General features: G+C 69.6%; 1 protein-coding gene across 3 annotated transcripts; it reads left to right on the plus strand.

Annotated features, from left to right (window-relative positions):
- Positions 1–1305: 1305 nt before the first annotated feature.
- HDAC6 (histone deacetylase 6) lies at positions 1306–17780 on the plus strand. Of its 3 annotated transcripts, XM_045000367.1 has the most exons (30): positions 1306–1410; positions 1598–1705; positions 1906–2031; positions 2385–2473; positions 3763–3847; positions 4016–4056; positions 4292–4388; positions 4672–4769; positions 6085–6189; positions 6316–6384; positions 6609–6735; positions 6885–6950; positions 7456–7515; positions 7681–7770; positions 8126–8232; positions 8314–8381; positions 8539–8686; positions 9162–9290; positions 9417–9585; positions 9978–10111; positions 10350–10418; positions 10721–10913; positions 11180–11329; positions 12763–12937; positions 14558–14571; positions 14614–14820; positions 14915–14995; positions 15456–15602; positions 15797–15925; positions 17032–17780. In XM_045000367.1, exons 2-30 carry the CDS (start codon positions 1703–1705, stop codon positions 17098–17100), a joined length of 3045 nt encoding a protein of 1014 aa, XP_044856302.1. In that variant the 5' UTR covers positions 1306–1410; positions 1598–1702; the 3' UTR covers positions 17101–17780. The 3 variants fall into 3 exon arrangements, with proteins under 3 accessions (XP_044856302.1, XP_044856301.1, XP_044856303.1); XM_045000366.1 differs by having other exon boundaries at positions 14558–14820; XM_045000368.1 differs by lacking the exon at positions 14915–14995 and having other exon boundaries at positions 14558–14820.
- Positions 17781–18296: the final 516 nt, after the last annotated feature.

An 18296-nucleotide genomic window follows, 5' to 3' on the forward strand; every position in this document is an offset into this window, starting at 1 on the left:
GTTTAAATCCCTGCCCCCCAAAATATTGTTTTGTGTAAAGCAACAGGGCTGGTGGTGAGAAGTGGGGTCCAGTGTTGGGGGGGGGCTGGGAGCCAGGACTCCTGGGTTCTCTCCCCGGCTCTGGGAGGGGAGTGGGGGCTGGTGGGTTAGAGCAGGGGGTGGCTGGGAGCCAGGACTCCAGGGTTCTCTCCCTGGCTCTGGGAGGGGAGTGGGGGCTGGTGGGTTAGAGCAGGGGGTGGCTGGGAACCAGGACTCCTGGGTTCTCTCCCTGGCTCCGGGAGGGGAGGGGTCTGGGAGCCAGGAGTCCCATCCCACATATCAGCCCCATCTCTGGCTCTCTTGGCTTCCCACGCCTCTCTCTGAGCGATCAAAGGAGGCAGGAGGGGGGTTATCTGCCCCATCGGGTCAGGGCCCAGGGAGGAGCGAAGGGGGGAGAGCGGCCCCCAAGCTGAGGGCTGGCCAGGCGGGGAGCTGGGAACGGGATTTCAAAGGGACCTGAATGCGGAGGAGGGGCAGAGCTGAGAACTGGAGATGGGGCCCGATCCTGGATGCTGCCCCAGGCAGAGCGCAGGGCTGGGGCCCTCCACCAGGGGGCGGCAGGACATACAGGCCGGGGCTATTTATCCCAGTCCCATTGCTGCTTCAGGGCAGGCCCAGCGCCACCTGCTGGTGCAAAGCCCTCGGCGCTTCATCCCTGTGCGGCGTTATGTGCAGCTGTTCCCCACCCGCCCTGCCCCAGAGGTGGCTGCATCTCGGCATCCGTCAAGCTGTCTCTGTGCAGCGTTATGTGCTGCTGTTCCCCACCCGCCCTGCCCCAGAGGTGGCTGCATCTCGGCATCCGGTGAGCTGCCCCTGTGCGGCGTTATGTGCGGCTGTTCCCCACCCGCCCTGCCCCAGAGGTGGCTGCATCTCGGCATCCGGTGAGCTGCCCCTGTGCATTACACCATGTGATGCTACACCGGGGGCAAGGCCGTGTGGGGCCAGCTCCCCCAAGGGCACAAGGTCAAAGGAGAACCGAGGTCGGGGGTGAAAGGTCTCGGGAACAAGATGGGGGAGGGGTCAAGAGACTTAAAGGTCACAGGGTGAGAGGTCATGGGGGGATTCCCCCAGAGGGATTCAGCTCACCGGATTCCCCCAGAGACCTGGCCAATGAAGAAAGAGGGAATGATCCCTCCCAGACCCCCCCCCCTGCTCAGTGCCAATGGTCTCTCCCAGCATCAGCCATGTTCAGAGCGAATGGTCCCTCCCAGAACCCCCCCGTCTGTCAATGGTCCCTCCCAGACCCCCCCATGCTCAGAGCCAAAGGTCTCTCCCAGTAGGGCGGGCAGGGCTCGGTGACAGCATCAGGCAGCGCCTGGGTGGAAGAGACCATCTGACCGAGCTGGAGAGGGGAGGTGCTACAGGCGCCAGGTGAGATGGTGCCCCTCACTCCCGACCTGCAGCCCAGCTGGTGCCCCTCACTCCCGACCTGCAGCCCCCCCAGCCCAGCTGGTGCCCCTCACTCCCGACCTGCAGCCCCCCCCGCCCAGCCCTGACAGTCGGGTTCGGGGGCGGCTCTGATCCGGCTTTAACGCTCTTTGCTTCCTGCCTCCCCCAGACCTGCCCAGCGATGGCGACGCGCCCAGGGGTCTCCTCGGGGGAGGAAGGACCCAGCTCCCCCCTCCCAGTGGTACCGTAACCCACCCCCTCAGCGCACGTGGCCATGGTTAGTCTGCCTGGGGGCGGGGCCCTGAGTGGGTGTGGCCCGGGGCTGTGGGGAATGGGGGGCGGCCTGCCGGGCAGTGGCCAAGGGTGCGGTGTTGGGGGTGGGGCTCTTGACTGGGGGGGGAATGGGAATGGGGGATGGGCCAGGGCTGGGGGTGTCTGTGTAACCCCCCCCCCCGCTGCCCCATGTGTTCCTTCCAGAAGCGGGGTGGCCGGAGGGGCCCCCAGCCCCGTCGCAGCCCTGGGCTCCCCGAAACCAAACGCCGCGGCCGAGCCCAGAGGATGAACAAAGATGTGGAGGAGCTGGAATCGGGGCTGCAGCGCCTGGTAGGTGGGACACCCGGACGCCTGGGTTCCGTCCCTGGGTCTGGGATGGGGGTGGGGTTAAGTGGGTGAGCGCAGAGTGGGGGGAAGCCCGGACTCCTGGGTTCTCTCCCCGGCTCTGGGAGGGGAGTGGGGCTGGTGGTTAGAGCAGGGGGGCTGGGAGTCAGGACTCCTGGGTTCTCTCCCCGGCTCTGGGAGGGGAGTGGGGGCTGGTGGTTAGAGCGGGGGGGCTGGGAGTCAGGACTCCTGGGTTCTCTCCCCAGTTCTGGGAGGGGAGGAGGGTCTGGTGGATGAGTTAAAGTGCCGGGGGGTGGGTGCCCGGATGCCTGGGTTCACTGTGTTTTCTCCTGCCCCAGGATCTGAGCGTGGAGGGGCCGGTGCCTGTGGGGACGGGTCTGGCCTTTGACGAGCGGCTCACGGAGTTCCATTGCCTGTGGGACGACAGGTACCCAGGAGGCGGGTCCCAGATCCCCCTGGTCCGGGTTGTATTGGCCGCCCCTCCGGGGGGAGATCCCAAAAACCCTGTGGGAGCCACAGCCCAGCCCCCCCAATTCCCTGTCTCAATCTATGGCCCTCATCCTTCACGCTCATCTGTAATCGCCTCGCTGTCCTTACTCCTGAGCCGCCCCTTCTCTGTAATCGCCTCGCCGTCCTTACTCCTGAGCCGCCCCTTCTCTGTAATCGCCTCGCCGTCCTTACTCCTGAGCCGCCCCTTCTCTGTAATCGCCTCGCCGTCCTTACTCCTGAGCCGCCCCTTCTCTGTAATCGCCTCGCCGTCCTTACTCCTGAGCCGCCCCTTTTCTGTAATCGCCTCGCTGTCCTTACTCCTGAGCCGCCCCTTCTCTGTAATCGCCTCGCTGTCCTTACTCCTCATCCGCCCCTTCTCTGTAATCGCCTCACTGTCCTTACTCCTGAGCCGCCCCTTCTCTGTAATCGCCTCGCTGTCCTTACTCCTGAGCCGCCCCTTCTCTGTAATCGCCTCGCTGTCCTTACTCCTGAGCCGCCCCTTCTCTGTAATCGCCTTGCCGTCCTTACTCCTGAGCCGCCCCTTCTCTGTAATCGCCTCGCCGTCCTTAATCCTCATCTGCCCCTTCTCTGTAGTCGCCTCGCCATCCTTACTCCTGATCTGTCCCCGTAATCTCATTCTAATCTCAGTTCCCCAATTTTTAGCCTGGGGGGTTAAAGTCCTAATTGGAGGAGCATAAAACACACCCCACCCCCCCCCCCCAAGATCCCAGCTCTGGCACCGGCACCGGCATGAGAGCACCGGCAGGGCTGCGGGGGGAGGAGGTTAGAGCCTCTGACCGCCAAGGACTGAGCAAAGGGGGGAGGGGTCATGTCCTCCCCCCCCCGTTGCTCAGGCCGTGGCGGTCAGAGGCGCTAACCGCCTCCCCCCCCAGCTCTGCCGGTGCCCCTCACTCCCGACCCGCAGCCCCTGCCCCACCCCAGCTCTGCCGGTGCCCCTCACTCCCAACCTGCAGCCCCTTCGCCTCCAGCCCTGCCGGTGCCCCTCACTCCCGACCCGCAGCCCCTGCCCCCCCGGCCCTGCCGGTGCCCCTCACTCCTGACCTGCAGCCCCTGCTAGCCCCGCCCGCCCCGCCCCCCAGCCCTGCCGGTGCCCCTCACTCCCGACCCGTAGCCCCCCCCAGCTCTGCCAGTGCCCCTCACTCCCGACCCGCAGCCCCTGCCCCCCCCCCCAATCCATCTTGTCCCCCTTTGTCGTTTCATTCCCAGCTTCCCCGAGCGCCCAGAGAGACTCGCGGCCGTCAAGGGAAAGTTGCTGCAATGCGGCCTATGGGAGCGCTGTGTCCCGGTGGAGGTGAGACGGGGGGGGGCTGGGCGCCAGGACTCCTGGGTTCCATCCCCAGTACCAGGGCCCTTTCCCCGTGGGCAGGAGGGGTCAGAGACCAGCCGCTTCTACCCTCCCCCGCAGTCTCCCCTTCAGTGGTTTGCGTGTTCTGGCTACAATTCCTTCCTTTCCTCACAGGCCCGGCTGGCTACCGAGGAAGAGATTCTGCTAGCCCACAGGTATTTATGGAAGGGAGCACCCTGGGGCTGGGCTAGCACGGGCGGCGGCCGGGCTGGGGCTGCGGGTCGGGAGTGAGGGGCGGCGGCCGGGCCGGGGGCTGCGGGTCGGGAGTGAGGGGCGCCGGCCGGGCTGGGGCTGCGGGTCGGGAGTGAGGGGCGCCGGCCAGGTCGGGAGTGAGGGGCTGCGGGTCGGGAGTGAGGGGCTGCGGGTCGGGAGTGAGGAGCTCTCTCTCAGCCAGGAGTACCTGGAGCTGATGAAGTCGACGGAGCAGATGAGTGAGCAGGAGCTCAGGGCCCTGTCAGAGACGTACGACTCCGTCTTCCTGCACCCGGTGAGCACCTGCTGGCCAGTGAGGGGGGGGCCAGGACTCCTGGGTTCTCTCCCAGCTCTGGGAGGGGAGGGGGCTGGTGGGTGAGAGCAGGGGGGGCTGGGGGCCAGGACTCCTGGGTTCTCTCCCTGGCTCTGGGAGGGGGGTGGGGTCTAGTGGTTAGAGCGGGGGCGGCTGGGGGCCAGGACTCCTGGGTTCTCTCCTGGCTCTGGCGGGTAGGGCCCCAGCACTGTCTATGGGGGGGGTCTCGGTGTCCCAGCCCCGCTCTCCATGTCTCCTGCCCCAGGGTTCGTACCGTGGCGCCCGGCTGGCTGGCGGCTGCGTCCTGCGGCTGCTGGAGAAGGTGCAGGGCGGGGAGCTGCGCAATGGGCTGGCGCTGGTCCGGTAGGAAGGGGGGGCTGGGGGCGAGGGGGCGGGGCTGGGGGCGGGGTCTGGGGGCTCCTCCCTCTCAGCAGAGGCCAATCACAGAGAGTGGTTGATTCCCGGATCCTCAGTTGTGTTGCCCGGTTTGAATTCTCGCCTCCGATGACCCGGCCTCTGGGATTGGACGCCTGCGTTGGGTCCCGATTCCTGGGCCGGGCCCCTGGGTGTTCGCACGGCCAGTGAGCTTCATCCTGGAGGGGCCTGGCCCCGCCCCTGGCCCCGCCCCCAGCCCCCACCCCAGCCCTGGCCCCGCCCAGCTCTCGGCCACGCCCCCAGCCCCTGCCCGGCCCCACCCCCAGCCCAGCCCCTGCTCAGCCCTTGGCCCCGCCCCCAGCTCCCACCCCCACCCCCTGCCTGGCCCCACCCCCACCCCCCTCCTGCCTGGCCCCGCCCAGCTCTCGGCCCCGCCCCCCAGCTCCCGCCCAGCCCCTCACCCAGGCCCCACCCAGCCCTGCCCAGCCCCTGCTGAGCCCCCCCCCCGAGCCCTGGTGGGCCCCGCCCCTGCTGAGCCCTGGCCCCAGCCCCCCAGCCCTGGCCCTGCCCCCGGCCCCGCCCCTGGCCCCACCCCCAGCTCCTGCCCGGCCCCACCCCCAGCCCAGCCCCTGCTCAGCGCCCCGCCCGGTGCCCAGCCCCTCACCCAGGCCCCACCTGGCCCTGCCCAGCCCCTGCTCAGCCCTGGCCCCGCCCCTGGCCCCACCCCCAGCCCTGGCCCCGCCCCCGGCCCCCGCCTGGCCCCGCCCCCGGCCCCCGCCTGGCCCCGCCCCCGGCCCGCTGGCTGTCGGATCCTCGCACCAGCCCAGAGCCTTAGTCTCAGCCTGGCCAGACCCTGCCTGGCTCCCGTCCCCGGTTCTCCGTCTAGTCTCTGCTGGGCCTTGTCCCTGCCCCCAGTTCCCCTGGGGCTCAGAGCTGCCCCCCAGTCCTCGGATCCCCCTCCTGTCTCAGCCAGCCCAGAACCCCCCTGTTCCCCAGCCCCAGATGAGCCCCCCCCCCCCCCGACTGCCCCAGGCCGCGCTGGGTTACGAGGGTTTTAACCGGGCTCCCTCCCCAGTCTTCATCTTTCTCCTTCTCCGTGGGAAAAACCACCCAGGCAGCATGTGCCGAGAGCCGGCTCGCGCCGAGCTGCAGCCACCTCTGGGGCACGGCAGCCGGAGAACAGCTGCATCTCCGTGCTGGGCGAGCCATTCCCGTGCGGCTGTTCCCAGCTGCCCCGCCCCAGAGGCGGCTGCGTCTCAGCATCGAGTGAGCCCTCCACTCACCCCGTGTGTCTCCGTTCCAGGCCACCAGGACACCACGCCCACCGGGATAAGATGGATGGTTACTGCATGTTCAACCACCTGGCCATCGGGGCCAGATACGCCCGGCAAAAGCTGGGAGTGGAACGGTGAGGGACGGGGGGGCTGGTGGTTAGAGCAGGGGGGACCTGGGAGCCAGGGTGTCCGTGGCCGGGGGGGGGGGGCGCAAGGGGGGGGTGCTGAGTCCCACTAACGGGCGACTCGTTTCCTTCCAGAGTCCTGATCGTCGACTGGGACGTTCACCATGGGCAGGGCACCCAGTTCCTCTTCGAGGAGGATCCCAGGTCGGTCCCGGGCGCTCGGAGCTGGGGGAGCCCAGGGCCGGGCTAGCAGGGGCTGCGGGTCAGGAGTGAGGGGCACCGGCAGGGCTGGTGGGGGGGCAGGGCCAGGGTAGCAGGGGGCTGCGGGTCGGGAGTGAGGGGCACCGGCAGGGCCAGGCAGCAGGGGCTGCGGGTCGGGAGTGAGGGGCACCAGTCACTGCCCCCCGTCTGCCCCTCTCTCTCTGCAGTGTTCTCTATTTCTCCGTCCATCGCTACAAGCAGGGGAGGTTCTGGCCCCACCTGCCGGCGTCCGACAGCCCCGCCGTGGGGCAGGGGCGTGGAGAGGGATTCAATATCAACGTGCCATGGAACGCGGTAGGTGCCCTGCCCGGGGCGGGGGCTGCGTGGGGGGCGAGCTGTCCCTGGGCGCCGTTACGTGCGGCCGTTCTCCAGCCACCCCACCCCAGAAGTGGCTGCATTTGACCTCCCACAGACCCATCTAACTGGTTTGTGTCTCTGTCTAGGTGGGAATGAGGGACGGGGATTATCTCGCTGCCTTTTTACACGTCTTACTGCCAGTGGCCTTTGAGGTACGTGGGACCCGAGGCCTGGCCCCTCTGGGGGGCGCCGGCTCCCACCCGACCCAGGGCGGGGACTGGCTGGCTCAGGGGGGCGGGGAATGGGGCAGGGGTCTGTCCCCTCTGGGGGGCGCCGGCTCCCACCCGACCCAGGGCGGGGACTGGCTGGGTCAGGGGGGTGGGGAATGGGGCAGGGGCCTGTCCCCTCTGGGGGACGCCGGCTCCCACCCGACCCAGGGCGGGGACTGGCTGGCTCAGGGGGGTGGGGAATGGGGCAGGGGCCTGGCCCCTCTGGGGGGCGCTGGCTCCCACCCGACCCAGGGCAAGGACTGGCTGACGCAGGAGGGTGGGGAATGGGGCAGGGGCCTGTCCCCTCTGGGGGGCGCCGGCTCCCACCCGACCCAGGGCGGGGACTGGCTGACGCAGGGGGCCGGGGAGTGGGGCAGGGGCCTGGCCCCTCTAGGGGGCGCTGGCTGCAATCCAGGGCGCGCTGCGATCTCCTGTTTTCTCTTTTCAGTTCCATCCCCAGCTGGTTCTGGTGGCCGCCGGGTTTGACTCTGTGCTCGGGGACCCCAAGGTCAGTGCCCCCCCCCCCCCGCCGTGTTGCACAGCGCTGCCTGCAGGGGGTGCCATGTGGGGCGCCGCAGGGGCTAGGCAGGGGGCCCGGGGCTCGTTTCAAAGGGCAGCGGCTGGTCTAGGGGGCTGGGGGGGCACCTGGACTGACCTTTGCGTCTGCGCCTAGGGTGAGATGGCGGCGTCGGCCGCCTGCTTCGCTCACCTGACTCATCTGCTGATGGCCCTGGCGGGGGGCAAGGTGCTGCTGTCTTTGGAGGTGAGTGTGGGGCTGACCCACGGCACAGCCCCCCCCCCCCCCCCCGAACCGACTGCAGCTCAGCCCCAGGCAGCGTTCTATGTGGCTGTTCCCCAGCCACCCCGCCCCAGAGGTGGCTGCAGCTCAGCCCCGGGCAACGTTCTATGTGGCTGTTCCCCAGCCACCCCGAACCGACTGCAGCTCAGCCCCAGGCAGCGTTCTATGTGGCTGTTCCCCAGCCCCCCCGCCCCAGAGGTGGCTGCAGCTCAGCCCCAGGCAACGTTCTATGTGGCTGTTCCCCAGCCCCCCCGCCCCCCCAGAGGTGGCTGCAGCTCAGGGCTGGGGCGCTGTTGACCCGTTTTCTCCCCCTCCCCAGGGTGGCTACAATCTGAGCTCCCTGGCCGAGGGGGTCTGTGCGGCCCTGAGGACCCTCCTGGGGGACCCCTGTCCCCGGCTGGAGCCGCCCGTTGCCCCCTGTCGCAGGTGAGCGGGGTCTGAGCAGGTGGGGGTGGGGCGGCCCCACGTTTGCACCCCACTGACTCTGGGCTGCTCCCCCTTCCCCAGCGCTCTGAGCTCCGTGTCCAGGACGCTCGCGATCCACGAGAAATACTGGTGGAGCCTGCGCAGAGCGGGTGAGTCCCGGCCCCCCGGAGGCCCCTCCAGTGTCCCCCCCAGCCCCTCTGGGGTCCCCTGGTCCCCCAGCCCCCTGCTATACGCTGCCCTCAAACTCCCGCTGGGCCCCCCCATAGCTCAGGGGATTGGCTGTGATCTCTTCTCCCGCCCCCCCAGAGGCCGACACCCCCCCAGAGGATGTGGAAGAAGAGCCAGCCCCCACGACCCCCCCAGTCCCCCCTGAGGTGCCGCGACCCCTCCCAGCTGCCCGCACCGGCCTGGTGTATGACGAACGCATGACGGAGCATTACAACATGTGGGACAGGTACGGCCCGGACGCCTGGGTTCTCTCCCCGGCTCTGGGAGGGGAGGGGGTCTGGTGGGTTAGAGCAGGGGGCTGGGAGCCAGGACGCCTGGGTTCTCTCCCCAGCTCTGGGAGGGGAGTGGGGGGTTACTGCAGGGGGGGCTGGGAGCCAGGACGCCTGGGTTCTCTCCCTGGCTCTGGGAGGGGAGTGGGGGGTTACTGCAGGGGGGGCTGGGAGCCAGGACGCCTGGGTTCTCTCCCTGGCTCTGGGAGGGGAGGGGGTCTGGTGGGTTACAGCAGGGGGGCTGGGAGCCAGGACGCCTGGGTTCTCTCCCTGGCTCGGGGGGCTGGTGGTTAGAGTGGGGGGGCCGGGAGCCAGGACTCCTGGGTGTATTCTCCGGCTCTGGGAGGAGGAGGGGTCCTCTCCCCTGCCGGAGGCAGGGCTTGAACCCAGGCGTCCGGGCTCTGAGTCCTTCTCTTCCCCCGCTCCCCACAGCCAGCACCCGGAGCTGCCGCAGCGGGTCTCCCGCATCTTCCAGCGCCACGGGGAGCTGCGGCTCACGGAGCGATGCCGCCGCATCCCGGCCCGCAGTGCTGAGGAAGAGGAGCTGAGAATGTGCCACAGGTAATGGGGGAGGGGCAGCCCGGACGCCTGGGTTCTGTCCCCGGCTCGGGGAGGGCAGTGGGGGCTGGTGGTTAGAGCAGGGGCAGCTGGGAGCCCGGACTCCTGGGTTCTTTGCCTCCCTCGCAGCCCGGCGTACGTGCAGACGGTGAAGGCCACGGCTGGCATGAAGCCGCGGGAGCTGCACCGCCAGGGGGACCAGTACAACTCCATCTACATCTGCGCCAGCTCCTACGAGTGCGCCCGGCTGGCGGCCGGCTCCGCCTTCAACGCCGTGCAAGCCGTGCTGGAGGGCGAGGTGAGGGCCGGGGCGCTCTCCCCTGGCGGTCGGGGCCCGGCACTGGGGGGGGCAGGGGGCGCTCTCCCCTGGCGGTCGGGGCCCGGCACTGGGGGCGGACCGGGGGGCACACTCTCCCCTGCCCTTTGCCCCCCAAGACTCAGAATGTGAACCCCGGCGTTCAGGCCAAATCCTCATTACGGGGGTTTCATTCCGTTCCCTTGGAGATGAGACGCTGCTTCGCTTCCGGTTCCAGAGGGTCCTTCCCCAGAGGTGGCTGCACCTGCCCGCACGGGGAGGGCTCGCCGGGCGCTGTTCTGTGCAGCTGTTCCCCAGCTGCCCTGCCCCAGAGGTGGCTGCATCTCGGCGACGTCTCACCCCCCCCCCCCCCCGTGCTCTCTGCCTGGCTCTAGGTGCAGAACGCCGTGGCCATTGTCCGGCCTCCCGGGCATCACGCCGAGTCCGACACGGCCTGTGGCTTCTGCTTCTTCAATTCGGTAGCCCTGGCAGCTCGTTTCGCGCAGCGCCTGGCGGGACGGCCCATGAGGTGAGCGGGGGCTGGTGGTTACACTGTGGGGTTGCTAGGAGCCAGGACTCCTGGGTTCTCTCCCGGCTCTGGGATGGGAGTGGGGGCTGGTGGTTAGAGCAGGGGGGGCTGGGAGCCAGGACTCCTGGGTTCTCTCCCGGCTCTGGGAGGGGAGTGGGGGCTGGTGGTTAGTGCTGGGGGGCGCTGGGAGCCAGGACTCCTGGGTTCCAGCTTCATCATCCCTTCTCGTCGTTGTCAGGGTGATGATCCTGGACTGGGATGTTCATCACGGCAACGGTACCCAGCACATGTTTGAGGAAGATCCGAGGTACCTTGTTCTCTGGGGTCGGGGGGGGGCTGCTGGGGGGTGGAGTGGGGCGGTGACGGGGTCAGTGGGCGGCGATGCAGGCGGGGGAGGGGCGGTGACGGGAGTAGTGGGGGGGTCAGCGGGGTGGTGATGCACATGGGGGAGGGGCGATGCAGGCGGGGGAGGGGCGAGCGATGCAGGCGGGGGAGGGGCGGCGAGGGGGCGGCGATGCAGGCGGGGGAGGGGCGAGCGATGCAGGCGGGGGGGGCAGCGGGGGGACGGGGTCCGAGTGGGACTAACCCCCCCTGCGCCCCCCCCCCCAGCGTGCTGTACGTCTCTCTGCACCGCTACGACCACGGCTCCTTCTTCCCCACCTCCGAGGACGCCGACGCCGACCGGGTGGGGGAGGGGCCGGGCCGCGGCTTCACCCTCAACGTGCCCTGGAACGGCCCCCGCATGGGCGACGCCGAGTACCTGGCCGCCTTCCACCGCCTGGTGCTGCCTGTCGCCTACCAGGTGCGCCCGGACGCCTGGGTTCTCTCCCAGCGCGGGGAGGGGTGAGCCCGGACGCCTGGGTTCTCTCCCAGCACGGGGACCAGGGGAGGAGGGGTGAGCCCGGACGCCTGGGTTCTCTCCCAGCACGGGGACCGGGGGAGGAGGGGTGAGCCCGGACGCCTGGGTTCTCTCCCAGCACGGGGATTGCGGGGGGGAGGGGTGAGCCCAGACGCCTGGGTCCGTCGGCGGGGGCGGGGGGGTCTCAGCTGCTTGTTCTCTCTCTGCAGTTCGCCCCGGAGCTGGTGCTGGTGTCGGCCGGGTTCGATGCCGCCCGCGGGGACCCGCTGGGGGGCTGCCTGGTGAGCCCCGAGGGTTACGCCCACATGACCCACCTCCTGCTGGGGCTGGCAGGGGGCCGGGTCGTGCTGGTATTGGAGGTACGTGGGGCAGGGGCCTGGCCCCTCCAGGGGGCGCCGGCTCCCATCCGGCCCCAGGGCAGGACTGGCTGGCTGGGGGGCAGGGAATGGGGCAGGGGCCTGTCCCCGGGGCAGGGCTGGCTGGCTGGGGGGCGGGGAGTGGGGCAGGGCTGGCTGGCTGGGGGGCGGGGAGTGGGGCAGGGGCCTGTCCCCGGGGCAGGGCTGGCTGGCTGGGGGGCGGGGCGTGGGGCTGGGGCCTGTCCCCGGGGCAGGGCTGGCTGGTTGGGGGGCGGGTGGTGGGGCTGGGGCCTGTCCCCGGGGCAGGGCTGGCTGGCTGGGGGGCGGGGAGTGGGGCAGGGGCCTGTCCCCGGGGCAGGGCTGGCTGGCTGGGGGGCTGGCGTGGGGCAGGGGCCTGTCCCCGGGGCAGGGCTGGCTGGCTGGGGGGCGGGGAGTGGGGCAGGGGCCTGTCCCCGGGGCAGGGCTGGCTGGCTGGGGGGCGGGGAGTGGGGCAGGGGCCTGTCCCCGGGGCAGGGCTGGCTGGCTGGGGGGCGGGGAGTGGGGCAGGGGCCTGTCCCCGGGGCAGGGCTGGCTGGCTGGGGGGCGGGGAGTGGGGCAGGGGCCTGTCCCCGGGGCAGGGCTGGCTGGCTGGGGGGTAACTCCGGCGGGGCCCGGGCGCTCGGTTAACGCTTCAGCTGCTGGTGCCAATTCCCTGCGAAGCCTCCAGGGACCTCACGAGCCGCTGGGGGAGCCGAGCCCACCGGCCCCCAGCACCGCGCCGCGTCTGCGGCAAATGAGCAGCTGTCCCGGGGGGGGGGGGACACCGGGCTCCCAAACGGGAGGAAAATCTGAAACTTCCGGGCTCCCGGGCAGAGCAAATCGCGTCCAGGACAAAAGAGCTGAACCCGCCTGGGCGCGAGGGGACGGGAGAGTTCGTATTTCGCTCCGTCGTTTGGTTATTGATTCAGCTGCTGCTGCTTTCAAATACTCTTAACCTGGGATATTTCATCACCACCATTCGCTGTTACACTGTCTGAGAGAATTTAATAGGAAATATCCACTTCACTGTATATTGACCAGGGCTCTCTAATGAGTCCCGTGTGGTCTGTCCGGGTATTAACCGGATCCTGGTGGATAGGCTGGTTTCTCCTCTCACACGGCTGGGAGCTGGGCCGACGAGACGCCGGGCAGGGAGGTCCCGCCGGTGCTGGCCGGGCGACAGGCTGATTGGGACCCCGCCGCGACCCACCGAATCCGGTCTTGGCCGAGCTGGGTTCTCCTGCCGCCCGGTTCGCCGGCCAGTTCCCAGCGATTGGCCCCCGAGGTCCATGGCTCCCGGTCGCGATTCAGGGCGGGAATGTGCCTGGGGTCAAGGCGCGGTGGCTCTTGGTGCTGAGCCGAGGGTGGGGCTGGCTCGGGGACACCCCCAAACCCCAACTCTCTTCTGCCCCCTCCAGGGAGGCTACAACCTGGTGTCGATCTCCGAATCCATGACCATGTGCACCCGGACCCTGCTGGGGGACCCGCTGCCCGAGCTGCGGAGCCTGCGAGCTCCCCACCCCAGCGCCCTGCAGTCGCTGGCCCGGGCGAGCGCCGAGCACCGCAGATACTGGGCCTGCCTGCGACTGGACGGTAAGTGTGGTGCCCCCCCAGCGCGGCCCCCCCAGCGCGGCCCCCCCCCAGCGCGGCCCCCCCCCACCGAGCCCCCCCAGCGCGGTCCCCCCCCAGCGCTGAGCACCACAGATACTGGGCCTGCCTGCGACTGGACGGTAAGTGTGGTGCCCCCCCCAGCGCGGCCCCCCCCAGCACGGCCCCCCCCCGCCGAGCCCCCCCAGCACGGCCCCCCCCCGCCGAGCCCCCCCCGCGCGGTCCCCCCCCAGCGCGGTCCCCCCCAGCGCCGAGCACCGCAGATACTGGGCCTGCCTGCGACTGGACGGTAAGCGCAGCCCCCCCCCCCCGCCAAGCCCCTCACAGTGCAGCCCCCCTGTGTCCCCCGCCCTCCCCCCCACTGAGCCCTTCACAGCACCAAGCCCTGCCTGCCCGGGGAGAGCGCCCGGCCCTGCCCCACGGCCCCCCCCAGCACCGCCTGCCGGGGGAGAGCGCCCGGCCCTGCCCCACGGCCCCCCCCAGCACCGCCTGCCGGGGGCGAGCGCCCGGCCCTGCCCCACGGCCCCCCCAGCACCGCCTGCCGGGGGCGAGCGCCCGGCCCTGCCCCACGGCCCCCCCCAGCACCGCCTGCCGGGGGCGAGCGCCCGGCCCTGCCCCACGTCCCCCCCTCGCACCGCCTGCCGGGGGCGAGCGCCCGGCCCTGCCCCACGGCCCCACCCAGCCCCGCCTGCCGGGGGAGAGCGCCCGGCCCTGCCCCACGGCCCCCCCCAGCACCGCCTGCCGGGGGAGCGCCCGGCCCTGCCCCACCGCCCCCCCCCGCACCGCCTGCCCGGGGAGAGCGCCCGGCCCTGCCCCACGGCCCCCCCCAGCACCGCCTGCCGGGGGCGAGCGCCCGGCCCTGCCCCACGGCCCCCCCAGCACCGCCTGCCGGGGGCGAGCGCCCGGCCCTGCCCCACGGGCCCCCCCCGCACCCCCGGCCCGGGGGGAGCGCCCGGCCCCGCCCCACGGCCCCCCCCAGCACCGCCTGCCGGGGGCGAGCGCCCGGCCCTGCCCCACGGCACCCCCCAGCACCGCCCGCCGGGGGCGCGCGCCCGGCCCTGCCCCACGGCCCCCCCCAGCCCCGCCTGCCGGGGGAGAGCGCCCGGCCCTGCCCCACGGCCCCCCCCAGCACCGCCTGCCGGGGGAGAGCGCCCGGCCCTGCCCCACGGCTCCCCCAACACCGCCTGCCGGGGAGAGCGCCCGGCCCTGCCCCACGGCTCCCCCCAGCACCGCCTGCCGGGGGAGAGCGCCCGGCCCTGCCCCACGGCCCCCCCCAGCACCGCCTGCCGGGGGAGAGCGCCCGGCCCTGCCCCACGGCCCCCCCCAGCACCGCCTGCCGGGGGAGAGCGCCCGGCCCTGCCCCACGGCTCCCCCCAGCACCGCCTGCCGGGGGAGAGCGCCCGGCCCTGCCCCACGGCCCCCCCCAGCACCGCCTGCCGGGGGAGAGCGCCCGGCCCTGCCCCACGGCCCCCCCCAGCACCGCCTGCCGGGGGAGAGCGCCCGGCCCTGCCCCACGGCTCCCCCCCAGTGCCCGGCCCAGCTCCCTGCCCCACGCCCCCGGCCCTGCCCCCTGGTGCCGCGCTACATAATCTCCATCTCCTGCAGTGCCGATCCGGGAGGACTCGAGGCCCCGATCCGGGCAGCCGGGCCCCACCCGGGAGGACTCCCCACCAGAGGATCCCCCAGGGGGCACCCAGAGCCCCCCGGTCTCCGAGGGCTCGGTCGATGACACCCTGAGGCTGGGAGCTCTCTGCCTCAGCGACGAGGCGGGGGCCGACTCGGGCTCCCCACAGCTGAGCCCTGACTCCGCCCTGGTGGGCGGGGCTTCCCCTGGAGGGGCGGAGCCTCCAGCTCCAGAGGAGTCAGAGGTAGGGCGGTGGGGAGGGGATCTATAATGGGGGGGGGGATCGGAGTAGCCTGGGGCTCGGGGGAGGCTCAGCTCATGGGTCCTTTCTCTCCCAGGACCCCCCCAGCCTCCTGGATGAAGCAGCTGCCCTGCTCCCCTCCCCCTCCATCAGCCTGGGGGTGGAGTTCGCAGACACGGTGAGGCCCTGATGTACCCTCCCCCCCCCCCAGTTCCTTAATCCTTGGCATCTCCCATCCCCCAGCTGGGCCCTCCCCTGCGCCCCCACCCCCCTCACCTGAATCTCTGCTTCCCTGTGTACCCTACACTCCACATCTCACATGGAGGCAGGAGCCCAGTCATCAGTGCTCCCATTTGCGGCTGCACTGGGGGCCCGGACTCCTGGGTTCTCCCCCGGCTCTGGGAGGGGAGTGGGGGCTGGTGGTTAGAGCAGGGGGGGCTGGGGGCCCGGACTCCTGGGTTCTCCCCCGGCTCTGGGAGGGGAGTGGGGGCTGGTGATTAGAGCGGGGGGGGCTGGGGGCCCGGACTCCTGGGTTCTCCCCCGGCTCTGGGAGGGGAGTGGGGGCTGGTGGTGGGAGCAGGGGGGGCTGGGGGCCCGGACTCCTGGGTTTGATCCTTGTCTCCCTCGTGTCTCTGCAGGGGACGCTCTACGCCGTCACCCCTCTGCCTTGGTGCCCCCATGTGGACTCGCTGCAGCCCCTTCCCCCGGCCGGGCTGGACGCGCTGGCGCCGTGTGAGGAATGCGGCAGCCAGGGCGAGAACTGGGTCTGCCTGGCCTGTTACCGGGTGAGACGGTGCCCCTTCCTCCTGACCCGTAGCCCCCTGCCAGCCCAGCCCCCCATCCTCCCCAGCTCTGCCGGTGCCCCTCACTCCCAAACTGCAGCCCCTGCCTGCCCAGCCCTCCCCCCCACCCCAAGCTCTGTCGGTGCCCCTCACTCCTGACCCGCAGCCCTGTGGCCATTAACCCTTTCTCTCCCCAGGTGCTCTGCGGTCGTTACGTCAATCAGCACATGCTGGCTCACGGCTCCGTTTCCGGCCACCCCCTGGTGCTGAGTTACGCCGACCTCTCGGTCTGGTGCTACACCTGTCAATCATACGTCCATCACCCGGTAAGCCACGCCCCCTTCGTGCCACTCCTCCCGGCCAGTCAGGGTTCCCCCTCCCCCCTGCCTATAGGAGGGGTGGGGGCAGTTGTGAGATGGGGGTGGGCGGTGCTGATTGGCTCGGTCTGAATGGGTTAATTCTTGGGTCTGGGACGTTCCTCCCCCTGCCTTCGTTGCCATAATGGAGCGTCCCAACTTTGGGACTAACACTCCCATGTCCCATTGCTATAATGGAACATCCCCCCCATGAGCAAGAGACAGCTCAGGGGTTGGAGCACTGGCCTGCTCAACCCAGGGTTGTGAGTTCAATCCTTGAGGGGCCACTTAGGGATCTGGGGCAAAACTCAGTCCCTGGTGCTGCTAGTGAGGGCAGGGGCTGGACTCGATGACCTTTCGAGGTCCCTTCCAGCTCTAGGAGGTTGGTATATCTCACACCTGTCCCACCTCTGCTCCTGCTGTAATGGAATATTCCAGCCCCAGGAGTAACCCCCCCCCCAGTGCATAAGATAATGGAATGGTCTGATGACATGTGGGCCCCCCTCAATGGGGGTAATTTCCTGGGTGGGACATTCCATTGTGTTGAAGGACTTGGACTGTCCCATTCTCTGGCAATGGGGGAGTGCACCAAGCCCTTCTCTCCAGTGATAATGTGATTCCTGGGGTGGGATGGTCCATTGTGGTGTGGGAGGGGATTATGCTCTGCATGGGCCTATTCCATGTTCGGGGGTGGGAGGAACATTCCATTACAGCAGGAGGTACTGCCGGGCTGGGCCCATTCTCTGCTGACTGCGGGGGGGAGGGAATTACTGCTCGCTGGGATGAGCCATTCTCCCTGGCTGTGTCATGGCTTAGGGTGGGATATACTATTGGGGTGGGGAGGGGGATTTAGTTCCTGGGGCAGCACATTCCCTTATGTAGCAGTGGGGGGGGGGGGGGGGAGTGCTTGTGCATGCTTGCCCGGACTGTTCCATTCTCCCTGGAGAGTGGGGGGCATATGCTGGGGGGGGCGGGGACATTCCATTATAGCTATGGGGGTGCTGGGACATTCCATTATAAGCAGGGGGGGCAGGCCAGCCCATTCCATTCTGACCTCCGTTCTCTCCCTGCCCCAGACCCTGCTGCCAGCCAAGACCCTGGCTCACCGCATGAAGTTCGGGGAGGACCCGGCCGCCGGGCTTTGAGCCCTGCACCACAGGAAAGGGTGTGTGCTCAGATTCTCCCCCCCACTCCCTCCATGATGGACCAACCCACTCTCTTAAAGGGCTACAGCTGTGCCAAACGACTTACCAGCAGTGAGGAAGGACTCTTTCCCCCCCCCCTTCATTCACCGGGGGTGGTTGCTCCCTCCCCACACCCTCTAGGCCTAGCCCCCTTGATCTCCACCCCCCAGGCATGAGACAAGCCTGCTTCTGCTCCAGCCCATCCCCCACTCCCCCAGCAGGCAGTGAGGGTCACAGGGGGGGCATCCATTCCTAACCCCCCCACCCCCCAGATAAACCTGGGAGCAGCCGTATTAACACCCCCGGGGCTCTCAGGAGCCATTTCTCCCCCCAAGGGGGGGTGCGGACTGACTCTGTGGATCGGGTGCAAATGGCCCCTTCCCCCCGAAGGAGGTGAAGCTAAAGGCTCCTTTATAAACTCTGGTGCGCGCTCTGCCACGCTTCAGCTGGCCAGCAGGGCCTCCGTTTTTGTTAGTGTAGGACCTACGATAAGCGGGCTGGGGGCCAGGCTCCATGGACACAATTTGGGGTGGGATGGAATATGGACCTTTCCCCTGGAGGGGGCACCGGCCCCGGGCGGGCGACAGGCTCTCGCTGTCTTTGCTTTTCGGGTTGATTACTGCAATACAAGGTTAATGACGCGTGTGCCGTTGTTCCCCCTTTAATTCGCTGCTGGCCTGTGTGCTGTGCCCAGCTGAGCACCCCTCTGCCATGGGCCAGGGAGTGCCAGCCGCAGACCCCTCGCCCCCAGAAAGGTGCCATCTCGTCCCGTTCACCTACAGCCAGAGCGGGACAAGGTCCTACGGGTGTCACCTTAACAGAGCCCCAGAGCAGCTCCCCGAACCTGCAGCCACAAACGCACCGGTGCCAATTAACTAGGAAACGCTTTTAAGATCTTATGGGGCACGGGCGCAGCTCGGAGCTGGTGACAAAGGGAAAATCACCAGCTCATTCCTAACCTTCACCACGCCAGTAATTCTAGCAGTGAACCAACTCCCCCCCCACCCCCACCCCTTCATCGCACTTCTGGCTAATGAGAACACGGTCGCGTTAGGCCCAGCCCCTCCCATAGGCTGCAGCTGGATAGTTCTTTGTCTGCCCCATGCTCTTGTTCCATTGTGTCAGTAACAATCATAGAGCAAAATCTCCTACCTCCC

The sequence above is a fragment of the Mauremys mutica genome, unplaced genomic scaffold (assembly GCF_020497125.1).
Source record: "Mauremys mutica isolate MM-2020 ecotype Southern unplaced genomic scaffold, ASM2049712v1 000298F_np12_obj, whole genome shotgun sequence".
NCBI lineage: Eukaryota > Metazoa > Chordata > Testudines > Geoemydidae > Mauremys > Mauremys mutica.

What these genes read in the sequence shown, in the direction of transcription:
- HDAC6 (XM_045000366.1), top strand. An exon ending in AGGTGCTGCTGTCTTTGGAG is followed by an intron (nt 7,771 to 8,125) that starts GTGAGTGTGGGG and finishes CCCCCTCCCCAG; the next exon opens with GGTGGCTACAATCTGAGCTC. An exon ending in GAGCTGAGAATGTGCCACAG is followed by an intron (nt 9,291 to 9,416) that starts GTAATGGGGGAG and finishes CCTCCCTCGCAG; the next exon opens with CCCGGCGTACGTGCAGACGG.